The sequence below is a fragment of the Neopelma chrysocephalum genome, unplaced genomic scaffold (assembly GCF_003984885.1).
Source record: "Neopelma chrysocephalum unplaced genomic scaffold, ASM398488v2 Primary Assembly neopelma1_76, whole genome shotgun sequence".
Classification (NCBI taxonomy): domain Eukaryota; kingdom Metazoa; phylum Chordata; class Aves; order Passeriformes; family Pipridae; genus Neopelma; species Neopelma chrysocephalum.
In genome coordinates, this window is record NW_020897737.1 from 1007912 (window position 1) to 1029913 (window position 22002).

The 22002-nt window shown below is 37.7% G+C and overlaps 2 protein-coding genes across 4 annotated transcripts in view; one reads left to right on the plus strand and one right to left on the minus strand.

Moving 5' to 3' along the window:
• Positions 1 to 270: 270 nt before the first annotated feature.
• On the minus strand, positions 271 to 14832 carry FANCB (FA complementation group B). Of its 2 annotated transcripts, none has more exons than XM_027689192.1 (9): positions 14682 to 14832; positions 13109 to 14140; positions 12048 to 12200; positions 11455 to 11547; positions 7820 to 7948; positions 6765 to 6931; positions 4202 to 4656; positions 3120 to 3357; positions 271 to 1376 (listed from the first exon to the last, which is right to left on the minus strand). In XM_027689192.1, the coding sequence occupies exons 2-9, from the start codon at positions 14039 to 14041 to the stop codon at positions 956 to 958; spliced, it is 2589 nt and encodes an 862-aa protein (XP_027544993.1). In that variant the 5' UTR covers positions 14042 to 14140; positions 14682 to 14832; the 3' UTR covers positions 271 to 955. The 2 variants fall into 2 exon arrangements, with proteins under 2 accessions (XP_027544993.1, XP_027544994.1); XM_027689193.1 differs by having other exon boundaries at positions 14657 to 14832.
• A 223-nt stretch (positions 14833 to 15055) lies between these two features.
• The window catches only part of MOSPD2 (motile sperm domain containing 2), a 33015-nt gene continuing 26068 nt past the window's right edge, over positions 15056 to 22002 (plus strand). The window contains exons 1-2 of one of the 2 annotated variants that reach the window (XM_027689067.1): positions 15056 to 15087; positions 15301 to 15367. In XM_027689067.1, coding sequence (XP_027544868.1) covers positions 15079 to 15087; positions 15301 to 15367 — 76 coding nt within the window. In that variant the 5' untranslated portion in view covers positions 15056 to 15078. The remainder of the gene's footprint in view (positions 15088 to 15300; positions 15368 to 22002) is intronic. The other variant, XM_027689068.1, reaches the window with a different exon arrangement.

Consider the following 22002-nt stretch of genomic DNA (forward strand, 5'->3'; position numbering starts at 1 on the left):
AAAACTGATTAAAAAGTTACTACCTCAGCAAGTAGTACAGGCAGTTCTCTTCCTGGATGCATAGGCAGTGTCTTGTTCAAACCAGAGAAGGGAGGAATAATAGGCAAAGCTGCCCATTATTATTTAAACTACTTGAGATAGGCCAAAACCACTGAGCAGCCAGTATCAGCAGACAATCATTTGACTCTGGGATTGAGCAAACTCATCTTCTGACATTGAAGGTCAGTTAATGCCCAAGGAAGGATTTACCAATGAGATTAGCCCGACCTCCCAAACCTGAAGCAGTTTTATTATAAAGTGAATCTTCATGAGTTCTTGAAATCTGGTAAGAGGCCTAATCTGGTTCTCCAGCTCCAATAAATACTCCATAATCTCTCAGATCTAAGATCAGATAGGGCTGAAAGGTACAATCAGAGTCTTCTTCCTCAGGTGGTATCACTAGAAATTATTTAAAAGGTTTGATATATCATGAAGATAAACTGCCTCTTCTTTGAATTAGAATGTCAAACTCCACACTCAAACTATGAATTAAAATTGGTTGCATAGCTTAGATCTTTTCTATATTTGTCTTAAGATTTCTTAAAAATGCTTAAATTTTACCTGTGTAAACAGTCATCTATCAGGTTTAATAGAACTGTTTTAAAGAGCACATGCTTATTATTTTTTTTATATAAAATAGTTCATTTATAGTTCAAGAATTATGATTTTAGAGTAGGACTTATTAAAAAATACCTTAAAATATATTTTCAAAATCTGTAACAAAATGACTCATCAATCTTTAATATTAAGTTCTTGGCAAAGCAGCTACAAATCATCAATCAAAATACCAGTATTTATCTGTAGAAATAACAGAGCTTTAGAATACAATGCAATATAAGTACCCATGAAAATATAAATATTATTTAGTAGTATAATTTTAATAAAAAATTTAAAAAATAAATTTAGTCAATCATTTCTAGGACTTGCTCAGTCTCCACACAATCATATCTGAACTGAGCTGAGCTTCTGCTATTTTCAAAGCAATTTTCTGGTAGAGGGCACCATTCATAGTTTGATTCATACTTAGCACACACTCTTCCCGCTCATTCTGAAGCTTCTTCCTGAACTGCTGAACTCCTTCCTCAGTGTCCAGTAAAGAAGCCAGAGGAGCATTATTGATTTTCTTGCCAGCCTCATTCCCCCATGTCAGACTGTTTTCAGCCTTACTTTCTTTTGAGAAGAAAGAACTCTTCGAGGTGAGCATTTCTTTTTCCAAAGCCAGTGCTAACTGTTCAGTAAGTACACTTTTTCTTCCAGATCTCAGGAGTTTTACACGGCAGCTTGGTGGGAGAACTCTAGTAAGGCTATGAAGGCACTGGAACACGATGGTCAGATTTCTGTAAAAGAAGATGATGATGATGATGATGATGATGATGATGATTATTATTAATATTATTACTACCTTATATCTTTAATATTCCACAGTGGAAAATAAAACAAAGCTACTGGAAAACAAAATAGAAACACTTATGCTGATTATGGTTTTAAGTATTGTGTGTACTTTACATACAAGAACAAGCATTTAGAGGCAGAAAAAAAAAATCACTTATTCATTGATTGTCACTATCAATAGGTATGCACATGACTGTTAGGTGGCCTACAGCTTGTCTTTCTTAAACAGAGGGTGAAAGTTGCACTTAAAAATCAGACATTCAAAATTATCACGAAAGCCAAATAAAAGTGCTGGTAATCATCAGGAAACCTACTCTCCTGGATACCACTGTAGCATATACGACACAGGGACATATCCCTTGTTCTAAGAGAAATGCAGAGTTTGTTAAAGTCTTATTCCTGGTGTTTGCCCTCATAAACAAAGAAAACCTCAACCCAAAAAACCGAAAAGCACCCTGAAATAGTGAGTTTTCTCACACAGATCAGAAAGATGTCTTTCCTTGAAGTACTTCTATTTCAATTTAGTTATCTTAACATTCCACTACTTGTAATGTATAGTTTATTTGGTTTCTGAAAGGCTGTGAAAAAAAGAATAGTCTGTAGCTTCCACCTATCACAGAAATATCCTAGCTGGATAAAAGGTCAATACAAAGACAGGAAAAAAAGATACAGAAAGTACAATCATAGTTACACCATAAACATGCAGCTCACTAACTATTAGTGCAAAACAGGATCAAAGGTGAATAGCACTAAGTAAATTAACTTTTCAAAAGGAACCAAAAGTCTTGAGACTTAAAATTTTACTGATTGATCTCTTAAACATTTCAGTCTTTCCTATTACATAAAGGAGATCAACTCCTAATTTGGGTAAAAGACTGAACCTCACTATAAAATACAGACTCCTAAAAGTTATACCTTTTTTTAATTCTATTTTTCAGCTTGAACTCTTCAGGACAGCAACATTTGTCAATATTCAAGAAGTACTTTTTATGTTATAAGCCTTATCCAGCTAAATCATAAATTATGGCAGTACTACTAACTTGCTTAGCCTGGTTCAGGAAATTTTAAAAACATTCCTCCAAGAATCTACATAAGAAATGAAATCACTGAGAATCTTCCGATTATTTTTTTTTTCATAATAATGGCAGGTAGGAAATAAATATAGCAGAAACTTGTACAAAATGAGACTAAATTTATGTTGCAGTACTAAAATAAAAAATGACCTAGCAATACATTTAAACTTAGTATAACTTGGTGTTTGTGGTTTGGTTGGGTTTTTTGTTTTAATATCCCCTTAAAGATTTTTCTTTTAATCAACACATGTTGAAGAAAAAATTATATATTATACTAAGAATAAAGTAAAAAAAAAATAATAAAATTAGGACGCAGCAAAATGAAGAGAAGAAATAGCACCAAGCAGATACTACTGGAGAGTAGATTTATTTGTAATTCCAACTAATTCTAAATGATGTTCTAACCTAGACAAAATTAAACAATACAGTTCAGGTTCTGCCGTAGTTCTGATCTGAAAATAATTCTCCTATTGCTGATTGTTATCATATCATCATATTGGAAGCCTATTGGTTATGATTTTGGTTGCTGTTTATGGTATCAGTAGGAAACAGTGTAAAGACTAAAAAAGCATTGTATGGAATGATGAATATATGCTATGCTTCGAGTGAATTTACCTGCAAAATATTGTTAGAACCCCTTCAAATGGATTTTTCAGGCTCCAGTTAAAAACTGTACCATACACATTTCCTGCTTTATGACAGAATATGTTGCCATGACATTCCTTAAAAGGTGTGCATTCCATTTCTCCCAGTAACCACGAATTTACTGGAGTCAATGTGCAGTCAGAAGACATAATCTGAAAGGAGAATCTGACAGCTGTTGCAAGGACAGCAAGTATATCTTCCATGGCACCTGCAAGAAAATACAATGAAAAGATATTTGACCCAAAAATTTTGATCATGCTGCATGCATTAAATGTATTTAGATTTTTGGCTCATACTCCTAGTTTTTCATGAAGCATTTGCACCTGCATTCAGGTGTTCTTTGGGAATTTTCTTCTCACCTAAATTCTTATACCTACTTCTGTCAAGCAAAACAGTTGATTAATGGAGCACCACCAATATAATGAAAGCTCTTAAGATAAACATCACCTTGCCAAAAGAAGGCTATTAACAGCCTCCTGGGATAGTCAGATGATGTCAGCTTTAGCAATGATACAGCATTAAAGGAAGAAAAATTAAAATTCATTACAAACAATCAAAAGGATATTTCCTTTCGTGAGCGAAAGCTCAGTTAAAAAAATCAATTCAATCAGGAATATTAAAAGAAAAGAAAATAAATGACCATAAAAGACATGTAGATGAGGAAAAGTTTCAATTACTTTGGTATTATTTAAGAGGTAATACTGTGTCAGAAAAAACCTCATGTATATATATTATATATATATATATAAAATATATATAATATAATATATAATATATATATCTCAGCATTCTGTACTCAGACACCTTCAAAATTATCCTTTCCAGATACCCTTCAGCATCAATGCTAGCACAAAACCCTACAGCAACTCCATTTTGAAAAATGTTCCATCTCATATTTCACCTAGCTTTTAATTCCCAAAAGGCCTATGCAGTTCGTGTTCAAAGAGACAGATGTGATTACACGTTGGAAACTTAGTTTGGCATCACCTAAAATAACCAGAAGAATCAAATACATAAATATTTATGCATACAAGGTATATAAATCTATTTACCTGTACAGTAACTATTATCCCTGAACATCTTTACTGAAAATCTTCCATTTGAAATATCTTCCATACTTAACAAAATTTTCCCACAGAGCACAGTAATCTGTTTGCTCTCCTGTAAACCATCATTCCCATGTTTTCGCCTCTTCGCATGTAGAAGAACTGCACAGCAGACACGATGAAACGCCAATAAAGGTGAAAGGTTGGTAACAGCAATGACTGTCTTTGCTCCATCCAGATGAACCCCTGAAGGTCTCTTAGGAAACTCTTTTTTCAGATCATCCTTGCTATGCAAGTCCAATTTAATCTTTTTCGGAGGCGGCTGAATTTGACATGAGGAAACAGCCAATGCTGAGAATGCCTTGTTCAGCTTAATGATTTTACTTTGACACTTGATAACTGGAGAAATTGAAGAGAAGTCTTGATCCATCACTAAAGATAAGCTGACATCATTCAGTGACCTGTGAAAATCCATACAATACGACTGCACTCCCAGTTCATATTTTTGCCGTCTGACACATAACCATAACTCTGCAGATATGTACAGACATTTAAGACTACCACAAATTCCAATACCATTCCAGGTTAAGTCACAGAGTGGGCAAAGAGTATAAGTCCTTCACATGACTATTTCATCTAAGCTTAGTATAAAGATTTTCAAAACGTGGACTGAATTTTCAAATAGCTTTTAGGAGTTCGATGCATCACTTCAACTGAAAGAATTTGGATGTTTAATTCAGCCAGAAAAGGTTGAAAATTCTACATAACCTATGCAGATACTCTATGACATTCATAAATTATTTTTAAAGATTTAACTTAAGTTTCAACAAAAAAATGCAGAAAGTATCAATTCTGCCCTTTTGAGGACTAAAAGCCCTTCTGATGATCTATATTTTTATATATATTAAAATAAAATTGAATGTAGAGTAAAATAAAAGGTTTAAGATACCATTACCTTAAACATGCAGCAATTTCCTGAAATGTATGAAGTACTTTATTTATTCAACACAGGGCTGTTTCAATGAAATCCTAATATTACTGTTTCAAATCCTCTCTCAATGAATACATTATTCTGACAATCTACTCAATCTCAAGATGTCACTGACATTTGAAAGTCTTATAAATCTCTAATTTTCTTTACAGAGAGGTATTACCACCTCATAATGCAATCTAAGATATCACTGCAATCTTGCATTAGTAGGAAGAACAAAAATAATCTATAAAGAATTTCAGTGTTGGGGATGGAGAGAAAGCATGCCCTTTTCTCCAAAAACACAGGTTGTTGTATTACAGTACTGATTTAGAGTCCAGAAGACCCAGGTTCTGCTGCTAGCCTGCCAGGTAACTTTTGACAAGTGACTTCTCCACAGATCTTTTCTCAACTGTAAAAATAGGGGAGAGGGCTAGATATTGCCACTGGATTTTAAAGTCTGAGGATCTCTGAAGCTATACGAGAATGAATCTTTTAATTTTCAAAACCAAAGTCATCATCATCAATTCTAAAAGAACAAACACTAGAAAGGCAAAAACAATCTCTTGCCTCAGTGGCTCTTAACAGGGGCTGTCAAGAGGACGAGGTCAACTTTTTTGTAAAGTTACAGCAATCTGGCAGTTGAGAAAGAATATACCCACAGCTCCAGCAGAATGGCCAGAGGGTGTAACAGGTCAGCTCCCTCACAACCACTTGAATGATTTTCAGTGGCATCAGTAGTCTTTGAGCCCACCCTAATACAGTCTCAGCTACACTGCATGTGGGAACATGGGTCAAAAGGCATGTTCTGACTCCACCAAAGTTTACATTACACAATGAACATTGTAAATTTATGTTTCATGTAATCCTGTTTTTTCAACCTGTGTTGCAAATGAGTTCTCTCTCTGTCAGGGGGCAATGACATAAGCAGTATTTACAACTGAACTGAGTAATTAAAATAAACAGAATAAACAAATAATTGTAAAGATGATAATAAGAACAAACAAATTATTTTGAAGGTTTGAGTATTGTATGGCTGATCATTCTATTGTTCTACATAATTTACACAATACATAAGCTTTGCAAATACTTTGACTGGATACTTGACTAGAATAGTCAAAACCTAAGTACTTATTAAGTTGATGAGAGAACTTAGTATGTTTTCTTTTGTGCTTCTTCAAGTAAATCACTCTTTAGGAATGGCAAGCAGTTAACAGTAAAACATCAGGAACTGTATACTTAAAACAGAGCCTTATTTACAACATATACTGATGTCAGCATAGCTATGTCAGCATGGACTGCAAAGAACCATAATTTTTGTCAAAAAAAAGAGAAAACTTTTGTGAAAAGTCTCTAGTAACTATATACGCACAACTGATTTCTGGCTATACAATGTATTTTTTTGCACAGTGCTAGAGAGAGACAAGCAGCAGCAACAATACTGACAAAGAGACACACAAAGAAACACTTTAAATACATATGTTCAAAATGCGAAAATTCAAAGTTTAAAAATCCACTCTCACTACTGCAGAGCTTAACTTGCATATTCGCTTTCTATAAAACAACCAATGAAATTATTAGATAAATTTATATACTTACCAGTGAAAGGATTCAGTTAGTTTTACTCCAACTACCAAGCTGTCACCCACAACACGCTGCCACAATTTCTCTGTGAAGTGCTCTGGGATTTTAGATGCCAATGATGTCTCTTCACTAAGAGAATGAGGAGGATTTTCTACATCATCCCAGAGAGAGACAAGACCTTCCTTGGAGAAAAACATTTTTTTTAGGTAAATTAAGTAGAGATACTGGTTTTTTTTATACTGCATTATTTCGTGTATTACCACAAATGACTGCTGGAAGAGCTTTTTAGATACATAGAATGAAATATATAAACTAGTTTATTCTCAACAACAGGTTCAAAAGATAGAACTGCATTTTCTTAAAACACATGATATCCTGTAAAATAAAACTCGTTCTCTCCTTGTGAACATCACATATCTAAATCTTGACCTGTCACACAATTAATTGTCCAAAGAAGATTTAAGGTGCTAGAATTTATTCTATATTAGTGCATTTATTTGCTCAACACTTTGTTGTCCAAAGCTGGCTAACTTGAAAGGGACCACAACAGTAACTGAAAGGCAGATCAACTCCATTTCAATTAAACTAGGAGGCTTTTCTGGAGCAACATATTAAGATAACATTTTCCCAACCTCCATCACCTTCTCAGCCCACAGTTCACTCTGCCCCCATTATAAAATCGATTTTTCTCACACAAATCTATGACAGCTCACTTTTTGTAAGATGTTAGATCACAGACAGATATTCAGTCTCTAGGCAACTGTGCCAATTAGGACTGTACACTCCCCTACTGTTTGTCACTAACTCTGTTAGAGGTTACTCCTCCATACAACTCAGTTGTCAGGAGGTATTGTGCACATCAATTTCAAGGAAAGACAAAAGACAACTAAATTCACTCTTACGTACATACATTGGCAAGTTAAGATAATGAACCAAACTTAAAAAGCAGATTAATGAGTTTTGATAGTGGCAACCCCTACTGGTGAAAGTAACAAGTGGTTGAGGGCAGCACCCTCTACAAATGGCTTGGCAGAATTCAGAAGTGATCTGTACCATCTTCTGCATTTTACCTCTTCTGCCTTCGGTAGAATATGGGTTCTTTCTTCAACAAGATCTATCAGTGCTCTGCAAGATTCAAGAATAACCCTCTTTTGGAGTTCTAAATGCTGCTGTAGCTCTCGAACAGAGGTGAAACCTGCCTGTAAAAGATAAAAATGATCATTAGACTTAAGCTTATGTCTACTGCAAAAGAAGAAAGGTTATTGCAGATATCAAAATATTTTTTCAGCTTTCCATTCTTATGCAAGTATCACAAGCCAAGATCCTGGCATTCCTCAAGTAATGTTTCTAAAGAATGTTCACGTCAGGCTACTCAGTTGCTAAGTATGAATCTCGGAATCTTGGTCTCTCAATATTAAATCTAGAGTTTAAGATAAATATGAAGGTAAACTTTATCAAATTGTGTAGATATTCAGGTCTTTCATTATTAATTCTGCTTCATATTTTCACTGATAGCAGTTTCATTTTCTTATCAAGATTTGCATGGATTATTGGTCAAGTAAATAAATTGAAGAGTTGGGAGATTTACAAACAGACATACATGCTGGCTATGTCTCAGTTAAAAAACCCCCAAACAACAAAAACCCAAAACAACAACAACAAAAATACCAAAAAAACAAATTAAAAAGCATGCCAGCACCAGCTTCTCGGGTTTTAAGAAAGCTCCTCAAAAGCTATTATCTGGAAAGCAATATCCTAAGAAGTCCAATGCTGCCAAGGAGTGAACAAACTTACCACTGGAATGCAAAACCAAACTTCCCTCTTCCCCATCCCCTCAGAAAATCCCCAAACCCCCCCAGGCAGGATCACACATAACACCAATACAAGCCTGAATAAAAAAAGCAATTCATGGAAGCAAAGTGATGTCCTCTGCTCAAGCTGCAATGGCAAGGGGCATTTAGAACAAGTAGCACTCAACATGAGAAGTTCTGTAAAAAATTTATCTAACCATGCATCCAAGTACCAGATTCCAAGAAATATTCCAGTGCCAGAAGACAGAAATGAAGAGTTAAGAACAAAGACGAGTCTACAATCCCTTCCTAATTGAGGTCATCAGAATACTAAACCATCATTTACTCCCATTGGAGCCAACTCCTGAATAAACAACTGAGTAACAGAAAGCAAATGGGGAAGCACAGACTGGGAAGTAGTCAAAATGGCCAAAAATTCACTGCTGTGTGCTTGCTGACCAAGCTGACTTTTGGAAGCCCTTTTTCCTCATAAAGCAACACAAGGAAGAGACCTGAAATTTACCACATGGCAAACCCAAGACTGAGGATTGCCCACCATCAACTCTCTCTGGCACAAGGGACAGGCACATCCCTTCTGCTATATGCGAAGATGTACTGCACAACAAGCATAAGAAGTTCCAAGCTTTGCGCTAAGAAACTAAGAAAATAAAACTAGATCACCTTAGAACAGAAAATAAACATGAACATAAAAACAAGGCAGTCCAGAGCCAAACACAACAGAGCTGTGAGTAAATCCAGCATTATAATCCTTACAAAACTGTTAAGTATTTGGGGAGGACAACAGACCAGTGGACATAAAGATACTTCTGACTTGTGGTATTTCTGCCAAAACAACCAACTAAAACCATGAGAAACCCTGTAACCTCAGCTGTTGAAATGTATCTGCAGTGCTCTGCCAAAGGATGTCTTCTTCAGAAGATACTAAAACACGTTAAAGAAAAATAAATATTCATAGAAGAAAAGGCTGGATTCAGGTCCAAAAGACTGTATACAAGATAAATATAGAACAGTTCAAAAATGCACAAACTGATCTATTTTTCAATTTCACTACCTCCAAAACACAACTTATATATGACTGTGTATAACGTAAATGCAACCTACTTATACAGTGGACCATACTTCAGTCCTGCCAAAATTTTCACACAGCTAGAAAACAGCTGTGCAGACATGAAACAAGGATAAAGCAACAGAGGATGAAAAAGGGCTGCATCTGCTTAATTTTGCTCTAAAAGGCAAGATTCCACAGAGACTGTCAAAACATGATTTGATTGGCAATTTCTAGAATACCTGATTTTTGATGAAAAATATCAGGAGGATCCACTCCGAGACCAAATAACCTTTGGAAATTCCCAAGCTAACCAGAACCTAGGCTTCAAACCAGAACCCTATTGCTTAAAAAAAATCATCCTTGAAATTCAATTATACATCAGATTATAAAAACCAGCAAGAGTACTTGATTGTTCAGCAAATACAATGCAGAACAATGGAGACGTCAACAGCAAAACAACAGTAAGGTTAAAAAGAAATATTTGTACCTACTTCCAATTTCATCAGCTTGACAATTTCAAAGATTTACAGCATTGAAACACAGGAAGATTTCCAACTTGCTTACAGGATTTGTGCTAGCATGTGGCTTTGAAAATCAGAGATTAAAAAGATCTAAAAATACTGAAATAAATGAGGCCTTATGAAGGATTCTGTGTTTGTAAGAACAACTTTATCAGCACATGATAAATGAAATCGCCAGCCAGTGACTTGTTTCCAGCAGAACCAGTAGAAAGTGCAAACCAGATTATTCATTTGATCCTAACACAGATGCAAAAAAGCATTTTGACCACTGTTCTCAGAACAACAGCTTTTATCTTTTGGAAGAAGCGCAACATCTCTTTAGACATCTTGTTTGTTATTAGAACTAGAAAAGTTGTTTCTTTTTCAGTCTTTTCCTAATATGCCCTCCCTTCATTTATTTATTAACTGGCAAACTATTGCCAGTTAATTTGCTTCATTTTTAAAGGCTGGAAATAAAACTGACACAATACCCCACTTAGTTTTCACTAATTCTCAAATTATGGGAGTAATTACCTTGTATCTTGTCGTTAAAGCACTTTTAGCAAACTAACAATAGCCTCATATCTCAATCTGAGATGTGACTCAATATGAGCTTTTTTTTTTTTAATAATCTTCCCCTTTTGCCAACTATTATGCATTTGGTATAGGCCAATACATACACTGCAAAAACACTTCTTGGTGCATATGCTGGGTGTTTACTAACAGAATGAAAGACAGAAAGGCAGGTAGAAAGTTAAGCAGAAAGGCAATCATATATTCCCATGGATTGCTTGGGCTCTAGCAAGTTTCCCCCAGCTTGTTTTATAAATGATGTTAATTAAAAGAAGGATACACTTTTGCTTTACCGACTGTACTTTGCAAAATTACCCTTATAAAACCACTAGGAACAGGAGAAGAAACATCAGCAGGTGGTAAAACAACAGTAACCAACTTGTGCAAAAGCACCGGGAACCCGGCACTACACAATCTGAAAGTTATGGCACGTGGAAAAAAGAAGTAAACAGTCTAATTTTATTAAACTGGTATTTAAACATCTATGAGTAAAATGACTGTTAGGAAGCTTTGATAAGATAGCTTCAGCATTAGCTCAAACTTTTAATTAAAATTAACCTAGACCTTTACAATTACCCAAATGTATTTATAATAATTGATGGAACTGAAACAAAGATGACCACTGATTTAAGAATAGATACTTAGTATGTTGTCTTTTTTCCTGAACCACTTCTTCAATAAAAACAGCATAATTAACCTCACCCTTTAGAAAATGTAATGATACAGAAAAATAATTTATAGAAAATATGAAGGCAGAACAGCTGAGTACAAACCTGCAATCTTGTTTCAAGGGCTTGGATGGTAAGCAAACCATTCTCTTGCAATCCTTCTGTGGCAGCAACATCATGTTTATAATTAATACCACTCTGAAAGAAAACAAAAACAAAAACAAAACCCTGAATGAATTAAAAAGCTGAAAGTAAGGTACAGGCTATTACACAGCATTATAAAATTCTTTGAGAAAATGCAGAAAACCAGCAGAACCATATGATGCCTTTTAAAAGAAAAATCTTATCTTCTGAAAGCAGTTAGAATTTGATAATACATAATGGAAAGACCCAATTATGGGAAGCTAATTAACAAGCACTATGGCCTTAATTATGAGCCCTTAGCCAAAAGGTAAGCATTGTAGCAAAACTGTTACATATGTGAAGCATTTTCAACTGCATTAATTTCCCAAAAGAACGTTGATACTATCAAGGAAGTAGATAATCTCTTCAGATAACTTATGATTACAGCAGGGAATATTGTATTTAAACTTTAGGGCATTTCACAGCACACATCCAATTTCACTTTGCACCAATACTTCAACGATTTGTTGAGGTTTTCTTAAATTAGTAGCTGAGGAAAGGCAAGCTCAACTTACTGCAAAGTCAACCGCTCCAAGGTCTGTTATTTTGAATGTATTTAACACGTCTGTATTGGAGTCATCCTTAAAAAGGAGTAACAGTTGCTCACTTCCAGAGCCAATAAAATCATCCACCAGAACACACTTCACTTTTTGGCATTTGGAAGCCACCTACAGTAGAAAAGGTTTTAAAATAGATTTATTTGAGATCTCATTTGCAGAAGCTTGCTTTTTATAAAGAGGCAGCTTATTCAGGTGTGTGGAACACAGTACTTTTAAGCTCTCACTCTCACCCCATCATTTAGAGCCTATGTAACTCTAGGAAAAACTAGCCATTTCTCTTTAAAGATCACTTTCCAGAATACAGGTTGCAGAGATGACCACTTTTCAGTGTACTCAAATGGCTGAATTTTTTTAGAACAGTAATACTTGCAGATCAGTTAAAGGCATTATAACTTTGGCAATGAGAAATATTTTTTGCTTCATTACACACTTAAATATGCTTGAACGATAAAGACAAATTTGTACAATAATGCTGACAACTAAGTAGGACAAATTTTTATTTCCTGAGTTACGTAAGTTTTCTTGTTAGGTTATTACAAAACCCTAGCACTTAACTTAGTCTCTCCTAACTTTAAGCAAGGCCTCTTCTTGTTATGAAACAACACTTTTTGTTACTAGGGAATGAGACGCAAAGGGCTTTTAAATTCCAATGAGTAGTTTATGCGTTGCAACAATATCGGTTTAACACAAATTATGTAGGCACACTCATAACTAACTGTCTTACAACTTCAAGTTCTCACGCTACTGCAGTTTTCAATCAGCAGAAGAAGCTTAGGCTCAGATTCATAAGTGTATTTTTAAGAGACAGAATCTCAGCTTCATTTTCAGATACACAAGCAAGCAACGAAAGCAAAACAATCTCATACTTTAGACTGGTTATTTTAACAGCAGCAACAATAACAAGCAAGAACTCTAACAAACTTAAATGAGCAGTTTTTCAGCTGCAGGAACGTCAAATAAGACGCCATAAACAAAAAAGATAGTGGTAAAATGGAGCTGTTTAAAGCCCCCAGTACCTGTAAGCTGTCTCTCCTCTGTACAACACAGCTATCCCCAGAGGCAAAAGACACAATAAATAGCAAATCATTGCTACTGGTTACAGCTGTTTTTACTGAACTTGGTTTCTCGAAAGGAAGCTCACAAACACCTTTAGGGAGACCATTTTGGAACCAAATAAGCTGGTTCTTGTGGGTTATGGCAACAAGTGATATTCGGAGCTGCTTTTTCAATCTCTCACTCTTGCAGACGTAGACAGAAGATACCACTCTGCTGTAAGCGTGGGGCATGAAGCACGTGGCAGTCAGCATTTTCTGTGTTTGAATTGCGTATCCAAAGAACTCGCTACCCCAGATGGCTCTGTCTGAAATGGAAAACTCATCTGCATCTTCACTCTCAGGCAGGCAAGCAGTTCTTACCCCTAAGACAACAGCGCCTTCACCTACAATTTCACCTGTCCACACAACTGAAGAAAGCTGAAAAGGAGCACTTTGAACCGTGCAGGTGTTGGAAGAGATGTAGAACAGCTTATTGGTGTGTCTCCACAGCACTGACGGGCCAGCAAACAACCTGATGTCTTCTTTCAGCTCATAATCCAATTTGAAATGAAAGGACTGCTCAAATTGATTTGAACTGTGAAGCAACAGTAAAATGTATTTGACATTATTCCGTTTTTTCTTTTTCATCAAAATGCAGGGAAGAATAATTCCTGTTCTGGAATCTGTTGTGCAGCTACAACAAATCATTTCAATTTTTGAGTGACTAGCATGCATGCTGAATGCTCCAGAAGACTTCTGAACAAATACCTTAGTGTCTCTGTTGAACACCATTCTTCTGACACATAAATTCATTGTTTTATCAGCTGCTCCCTCCACATGTTTTGGTTTTGTCAGCTGAAATACAAGGACTTCACCATTGTAGGACAAGAGTTGTTCTTGCTCACCCAGAAGCATCTTGATTTATCTTTATGTATATTCCTCTAGAAGAAAACCATATGTATCCCCAAGGATTATTTCTTTGTGAGAAACTTAATCTATCTGGATATTTTTCACCTACAAAAGCAAACAAGAAAAAAAGGATAAATTGTTCTGGGACTAGCTGAACTGATCTTTAAGAAAACCTATGCATTGTAAAACAATATCATGAGCGATTGAAGAATGAGGCCATATGTAGTTTAATGTCACAGATTAAAAATGAAGTTAAACAACTTTGTACTGAGAGATTTAGGTAACAGAAACGTTTCAGAAACACTTATTTGCCATAGTATGAATTCTCTGGTTATCAACAGTTGCACGGAATAATATAAATTGATAGAAACCAAACCAAACCGTACACTTGCAGTTTGTGTGATTGAATGGGAGGTGTCAACCCCATAAATATACTGAGCAGACTGGAAAGCAACGGTGCTTGAATTTCCAAATTTAAGAGCCTTGTCTCAGGTATAGTGCTTGTTAACAATTACAATTCATTTTTTTTATAGCCTCGCTAAGGAGAAGGCTCTCTGAAGAAGCGCACAGTCATTTTTCGGCTCCCTCCCTTCCTCCCTGTCCACAGAAGACCCCGAGGACCCCGAGCGAACCGCAGCCGTCTCACCAAGTTTCACTCAACTTTCGGGGTCCGCACAGACGCCCCTCATCCGGCTGAGGCAGCGTTACCGCCCGGCCCGGGCCACGTGAGCTCCTGTGTGAGAGAGCGGGCACGGACAGGGGTAGCGACCGCGGGCTCCACACCGGCGGGGCCTCACCCGGCTCCCGAGGCCTCTCCCGCGGCGCTTCCCGGCCGGGCGGGACCCTCCGAAGCTCCCGCCTCGGGGAGCACGACGGGAGCGCGGGCGGGGGCGGGGCCGCGGAGGGGGCGGGGCTTCGTTGCCGTTGGCCGACGTGAGGCCCCGCCCCCCCGGGGTCACGCGGCGCTCCGTCCCCCTTTCCCGCCGCCCCTCGCGCTCCCAGAGCCGCTTCAGAGCGGGTGGCGCGGGCGGACCCGCCGAACCATGGCTGAGGTGAGTCCCTGTACCCCTGTCCCCTCACTGTTGCCTTACTGCCCGCCTGCATGTAGCTGCTCGCGGCTGGTGGTCGGGCGGAGCGCGGCGGGTGGCCCGGCCCTGCCGCACAGGTGAGGGGCTGGGGCTGGGGCTGGGGCTGGGGTTGACTGGTCTCTTGGGGCCCTGGCCTTCCCTTCCTTCCACGGCCTCCCGTTCCTTGTTTCGTTTCAGCAGCGGCAGGACAAGGCGGCGCTGATCAGCGAGACCCGGCGGCGTTTCGAGGCGGAGTACCTGCCGGGTGAGCCGTGGGCGGGCGGCGGGCGGGGGATGCGGTCTCTGGGGCTTGTCCGCTGTCGCTTTTCCCCTCTGCGTGTCAGATGCCCCCTTTCCCAGGTGATTGGGTGTTCGTGCCTTTGCACAGAATCAGTTAGGTTGGAACAGACCTCCGACAACATCGAGGCTAACCTAAGACTGAGCACCCCCATGTCAACCAGTCCATGGCACTGAGTGCCACGTCTAGTCTTTATCCTTAAACACCTCCAGGGACGGTGACTCCACCACCTCCCTGGGCAGGCCATTCAAATATCTAATCATTTTTCTGTGAAGAATTTCTTCCAAATGTCCAACCTAATCCTCCTCTGATGCCGCTTAAGGTGTCCAAAGCTGTGGGTGGGGATGGTGCACAGTGGATTTCTGTGCTGGCTCTCAGTGCTGTCTGTCCTGCTGGGTTGTTGTCTTGGGCTTCAGGACCTGTCTGGGCAAAGCTCTGGGTCCTTTTGCCTTCCTTCTGTCTTCTGGCTGTAGAGTGGTGTCTGGGACACTGCTGTGCTTGGTGCTTTTTGGACATAAAACATGGAGGGGAAGTGGGAAGAGAAGAATTCTGTCCTCGATGAGTTTGTTAAGGGAAGAGTTGCTTTTCTGGAGTAACTTGCACTTGAAATCCATGCAGGCCATAATTAAGATCATGCTGATGTCCCTAAGATCATGCTTGTGTCATGCGGGGTGTCCTGCTCGGTTCTAAAGTGCAGGTGCATTTAAACTTGTAAATGAAGGCCGGGAGAGGGAAGAGTGGGGTAAGCCTGGTGGGTTTTCCTTTCATTTCAAGGTTGATTTGCATTGCTTATGATGGAAGAATATATAGTAGTAGAGTATGCTAACAATTGTAGTAAGCAGTACGTTTTATTATGACATTCTAGAGACTTTTCATTAAAGACACGCTTCTATCTAATTTTTAATGCAAATACAGTAAGAGTCCAGTAGTTGTGTTACCTGTATCTCCTTTAATATAAGCCTCAATCCTGCAAACACAGGCCTTGCTTGTATGTTTTTGATCAGAATTATTGAGGTTATGTCGCTTTCACTTTTACATGAGTTACATGTTTCTATGACTTCTTTGTAATTGGCCAGAACACTTTTTTGGGAAACCTTGAGGGTGGTACAACTTTGTCTCATATGGTTGCTCTACTAACTTTCATAAAGGAGTCTACTTTGGCCTTAGTTAGGGATGACTTATATTTCTGGCAAGATGACAAAATTACTAGAAAGTCTTGAAGCAGAGAGAGCTTCTATTACCATTTGAAATTCATATTTCCAAATGAATAAAGATGTCTTTGGAAAGCTCAGGCTCAGGTGAGTGGAGGATTGTCTTAAAGTCTAGATTCTTTTGGCTCTTAATCTTTTCAGTTAGTGTATATTTTCATATGATAGGTGATTCAACTTGCTTTATATTCTATTATCCCAGAGTCACACTCATAGTTACTTCAGAAAGCCTAGAACTGCTTTGGGACAGTTGCTGTGGAAAGGGAGCATTACCCTTTCAGTTGACCAATCCCTTAAAATTTTGGAATTCCGTAAGTTTCTCTAATTGTGATGAAACCTCTGTTGGGCTGGTTGATACAGCCATTAAAATAATTGAATACTGTTGCAAGGTAAGCCCTAATCCTATCTGTAGTGTTTTGAACACGTTTTTCTCAGTAAGCCCATTTTTGGGTCATGGTTTAGGGCTCTTAGCCCTTTCAAGCAAATAGGATTAGGACTTTTTCAAGTTTATGTTCTTAAGATTCTGCCTGAAATTAAGGAATTCCAGAAGCAAAGTAACATTGTTGCACTACTTCCAAGTGAGCAAAACACAGGATTTCAGTTTTATAGTGGTCCTTCAGCCTTTACTGTGTGTTCTTAAATGTATTCTTTTATGCTTCTTAGTCAAAAGGAACATGGAGGTGCATGTATGCAGACACCCCCAAACCTGTGAGTTTGTGATGTAAGGGTACAAATGATTGCTTCATATCTAGGAGTTTTAATCTGCTTTCAAAACTAAGGGCATGTTTAGGCTACACTGAGAACCTGATCATTCCTGTGGAAGTTTAGAGTGGTCATAGAATTGTGGACCTCTACAGAGCAAACTTTATTCCATTTACAGGTGAGCTGCAGGTGTTAAAGGTTTGAGTAAAGTTGTGTTTCTGGAGGTTGCAACTGTCCTTGTTTCATTTTCCCTCCGAGGAAAATAGTGTAACTGGTTATTCTAGGAACTTGGTGATTCTGATCATCAAATATGGTGAAGTAATTATTCCACATTCTGTAACTCATAGTTACTGGTTTCCCCCTGCACTCTCTCATGCAGGAAGAATTGGTAATGGTCACAAATGCTATGATGGCCTTACAGTAATATTTATTTTTGTTGTGAAATGAAAACTTAGGGGGCCATTGAAATCACTTATTGGCAGAATACTACTTTTACATTGAAGTAGGATCTACAAAACTGTGTTATTATGTAGCTGATTCAGAAAAGTCTAATATTCCGACATGTGTTGAATGTTATAGTTTGATATTTCACATAAAAGTTAAACCAAATAATATGCTTTGACCTTGATAATTTTCAAGGTAGGATGGGAAGAGTTTTGTTCAGCAGTTGAAAGCACCATAAATCTATTTTTTGAATTATACAGTTGTTTCATTTATGTGACTAAATCAGAAAACTGTTTTGATAGTTGGATATAGAGTGTCAGAGAACCTTACTGGCTCATTTCTCCAAAGCTCGCACGAGAACTTTCTTGCTGAAGTTCTTGAGCAAATTTGGCCACTCAGGGATTCTAGAAGGAGTTTTGCCACTATTGGATCTTATCTGCAAAGCAGTGTTTAATATTAACTGGGATCTTGTGGTGTTTTTTTTTCTTTTCATTTAACTTTTTAGCTGGGTTCCAAAGACAACTTCAGTTCTTGTGAGGAATTTACGTCCCATTAAATTAAAACTCTTGCATTTAAAAGGCATATTTCCAATAGTAAAAAGTTCCTTTCAGTCCAATAGACTAACAAACACTGTCTGATGTGGTTGGTAGACGGCACTTTGTCTTCACAGTTTTTGGACCTAATTTCTGTTTTGTCTGTTTGGATTCTTTGTGAGAGTTGGTGATGTAAATGATTCTGGTAGTGAAAGGAACAATGAAAACAAAAGATTATTTTCTAGTACTGACTGGTACTAACAGTGTTTTCTAGCAAACAGTCATGTCTTTTTCTATAGTGAATTTTCATTCCTTAGAGGATTTCTAAAATTAGCTTCTATATCTGGGCTATTACTTTCCATTTTAATGTTACAGTGGAAATTATTTATAATCAAATCTTGTTAGATTTTTCCAGTCAACAGGTTTTCTTTGCATTTGCTTTTGCATATTTACCATTTCTAATTGCCTGTATTTCCTGTCATCCCCATTTACATCCTTTTACTTTCTCCTATAGGCAAAGCTTAATTTCCAGAAAAAGATTTTGCAAGAGAAGTTTCCCACTCCAATTTAAAGAATTAAATTTCATCATGCCTTTCTTTAAACCAGTACCAAATGGGTTTTGTTAATCATATTGCCTGATTGCAAATAAAATTTTAGACATATGGTGCATCCTTAAAAAAACCCCCGTGATAGGACTATTGTAAAAGACTCTTGAAGTAATGTTTTGCATACCTGCTTATGTGTTTTAATGCTCTGAAAAACATGTTTTCCCTGGTTCTTGGCTTTAAGGCTGAGGACGGTGGAAGAATGAGATAGGAAACATACTTTTCTAAAAAGCTCTGTGATATTAATGACTGAGCCTTCTATTAAAAATAGTCTCTATTGTCACTGAAAGTGTTCAGTTTTGCTAAAAGTTTATCTCATCTTGTGGAGGCAGATATTTGTTTATTGAAGTTTGTTATTGAAATCATTCTTTATTGAACTGAAATAATTGTTTTCTTTATCCCTGTCCCTTTATGGCTACTGACCTTCTTAAATTATTTTCAGTCTTGCTGATTTCCTCATCTAGCAATTGAAGGCACATACCTGAATTGTTATAGTACTTAGCTTAATGTTTGGCATCAACAAGCCAATTAAAATGGGTTTCCTTTTTCTAGCCAAGGTCAGAGTAATAATTATGACCATTTCAGACTGACAATTCTTGGCTGAGATGGCTTTAAGGCAGTAGTTAAATTGAGAGTCTTTGTGTGATGGAACACTTGACATACTTTTCAAAGTTGCTTTTTTCCCATGCTTTGTACAATGAAGTGTTGGGAGTTTTTCTCTATTCAAAGGCATGAAGCTGCTATCCCTGCTTAGTTTTATGTGTCTTGTTCTTTTCTTTTCTAGATAAGAGCTTGTTCTGAAGGGAGGAGTCATTCAGGTTGTGAATTCTGAACTTCTCTGGATTAATTTAGTGCAGGATTTAGCTGTGCTGCCTGGTTTTGAGTCTTGTCTTGTAGTCTTTCTTCTATATTCCTGGTGAATATTCTCAAATTTGTATAATTTTTCCTAAAGCATGAACATGGGAAGAAAACACAGCAGCACAGCATTGCTCTCCTCGTAATCACGGAATAGGTCAGGTTGGAAAAGACCACAGTGGGTCACCTGGTTCAGCCTTCCTGCTCAGGCAGAGTCATCTTAGAGCACACGGCACAGGATTGCCTCCAGACTATTCTTGAATATCTCCAGTGAGAGAAAACTCCACAACCTCTGCAGGCAGTCTGTTCTAGTGCTCGGTCACCTGCACGGTAAAGAAGTTCTTCCTCGTGTTCAGGTGGAACTTCCTGTGCATCAGTTTCTGCCGATTGTCTCTTGTCCTATTGCTCAGCACCACCAAGAAGATTCTGTCCTGGCTCCATCCCCTTGACACCCTTCCTGCAGATACTAAGACACTGATAAGGTCTCCTCTCCAGACTGAACAGGCTGAGATCCCTTAGGCTGTTCTTGTAAGAGAGATGCTCCAGTCCTTTCATAGCCCCCTGCTGGACCTGCTCCAGGAGCTCCTGGTATTTCAGTGTAGATGGCATTGATAAAAGAACGATGTGAAGAGAAGGGATGTGACAATTTGTGCATCAAAGACTTAACATTCTTCTAGTGAAAGTATTGCAGTGAAATTCGTGTTCATTCAGTTTTGCGCAATTCTGAGGTTGTTTTCGGAGCTGTTGTCTGGTGTTACAGAAAATCCTTTATGTTGAAACGTGGTAATTAAATGATACAGTTTCACTGTAAGTTTCTCTGCTTGAAGAAGACAACTATTAAAAGGGCGGAATGTGCTTATGGAAAGAACAGAACTCCTCGCTTAAATGGAAAAAAAAAAAGGGAAGGCAAGTAATACAAATAATATAAGAAGCTGCTGTTCAAACGGAACTTTGTCGTCTTCTAGTCTTTTCCCTTGACCTCAAATATTCAATGAGGAAATGAAAGTAACTTAACTATTTTCAAAATAAGGGTAAATACCTGGTCAGTCTTGCTCACTCACATTTTCCTGAAGACCTTTTAGCTAAAGGAATAAAGAGGGCTAATTGTGGCCTCTTCTACTTGCTATTGTCACTGTTACTCTCTCATGTGTAACTTAGAATTTGGGTTTGATGCTCTGGTAAATACCAAATTTGCTAAGCAGATTACACTTTTTCTTGCTCTTTTGTATCTGTCTTGTTTGGTTTTTACACAGCTTGCCAGTTCAATGGAAAAGTCTTGCAGCATTCCAGTTTTGCTTCTTCCACAGGCTGTGGAACTATTCTGTGATACAGAAAGATTTGAATCCCTTGGACTAAGGGAGTAATCTGGTTTCTAAGCTTCTGGACTATGAAATGTTTCACAAAAGTCTGGCACTGCTGTTACGTACATGGTTTTCAATATCTTTTTCTGGAAAAGTAGCTGTTAATGCTGTTCCTTGTGTTACCTTTAGAGCAAGTGGTGTGTGTTCCAAATACTTCATGAAATTCTGTTCTTTATGGACTTAAATAGATGTCATCTTCCTGAGTTGAGGGTGACTAACCTTAGTGTCTCAGTGTCTTAGTGGCAGTTCTGCAAGTGTGAAGAATCAAGCACCTAATTTTCTGTTGAGAAAATTATCAGTGTATGTTTACAGGTATCATGAGTGACTAGGCTTGGAGGTTGTCTGAGGTAAGTTACTTCAGTTTATAGTTTCACTTGAATTTCCATTTGGGTGTCCCTCAACTTCTGTTTTCGTTTTTGGCTTCTTAATTGTGGTGCAGGATGTATTTAAATTATGTGTTGAGAACTCCAGATGTCTTATTTTCTTTCAACTGATTCTGATTTAACTCCAGAAGTTTCTAATAACACAGAAACTGCCGTCAAGTGTTCCAGGAATGATTTAAATTTAGAAACATTCATATTATTTCACAACGTAGTTTGAAAACAAGTTTCCATATGTCTGTAAAATTGTGACGTGTACACATTTGAAGAGGAATTCCTCCTCTGAACTGATGCATTTTTAATCAGTGGGTTCTTGGAAGGACTCCAGCAATTTCTTATCCTTCTGCTTTATATGTGAGATAAAACACCTTTTTCTTGAGTTCACTTTCTCATTCTAAATTTTACTTGTTTTGTAGCAAGAATGGGATAAATCAGGTAAAAGTCACACAGTAATCAGTACTCCTGTTATTCTGTCAGTCTTGTTAAGCTTGCCTGATTCAAATACTGGCGTTCT

Bases quoted from the DNA above. Each gene is read 5' to 3' on its own strand.
- FANCB (XM_027689192.1), bottom strand. From the start codon at position 14,041: ATGCTTCTGGGTGAGCAAGAACAACTCTTGTCCTACAATGGTGAAGTC. The intron at 12,201-13,108 runs GTACTGGGGGCT...TTTCTACTGTAG, and splicing joins AGAGGAGAGACAGCTTACAG to GTGGCTTCCAAATGCCAAAA. The intron at 1,377-3,119 runs GTAAATTCACTC...CTTCTTTTACAG, and splicing joins GTTCTAACAATATTTTGCAG to AAATCTGACCATCGTGTTCC.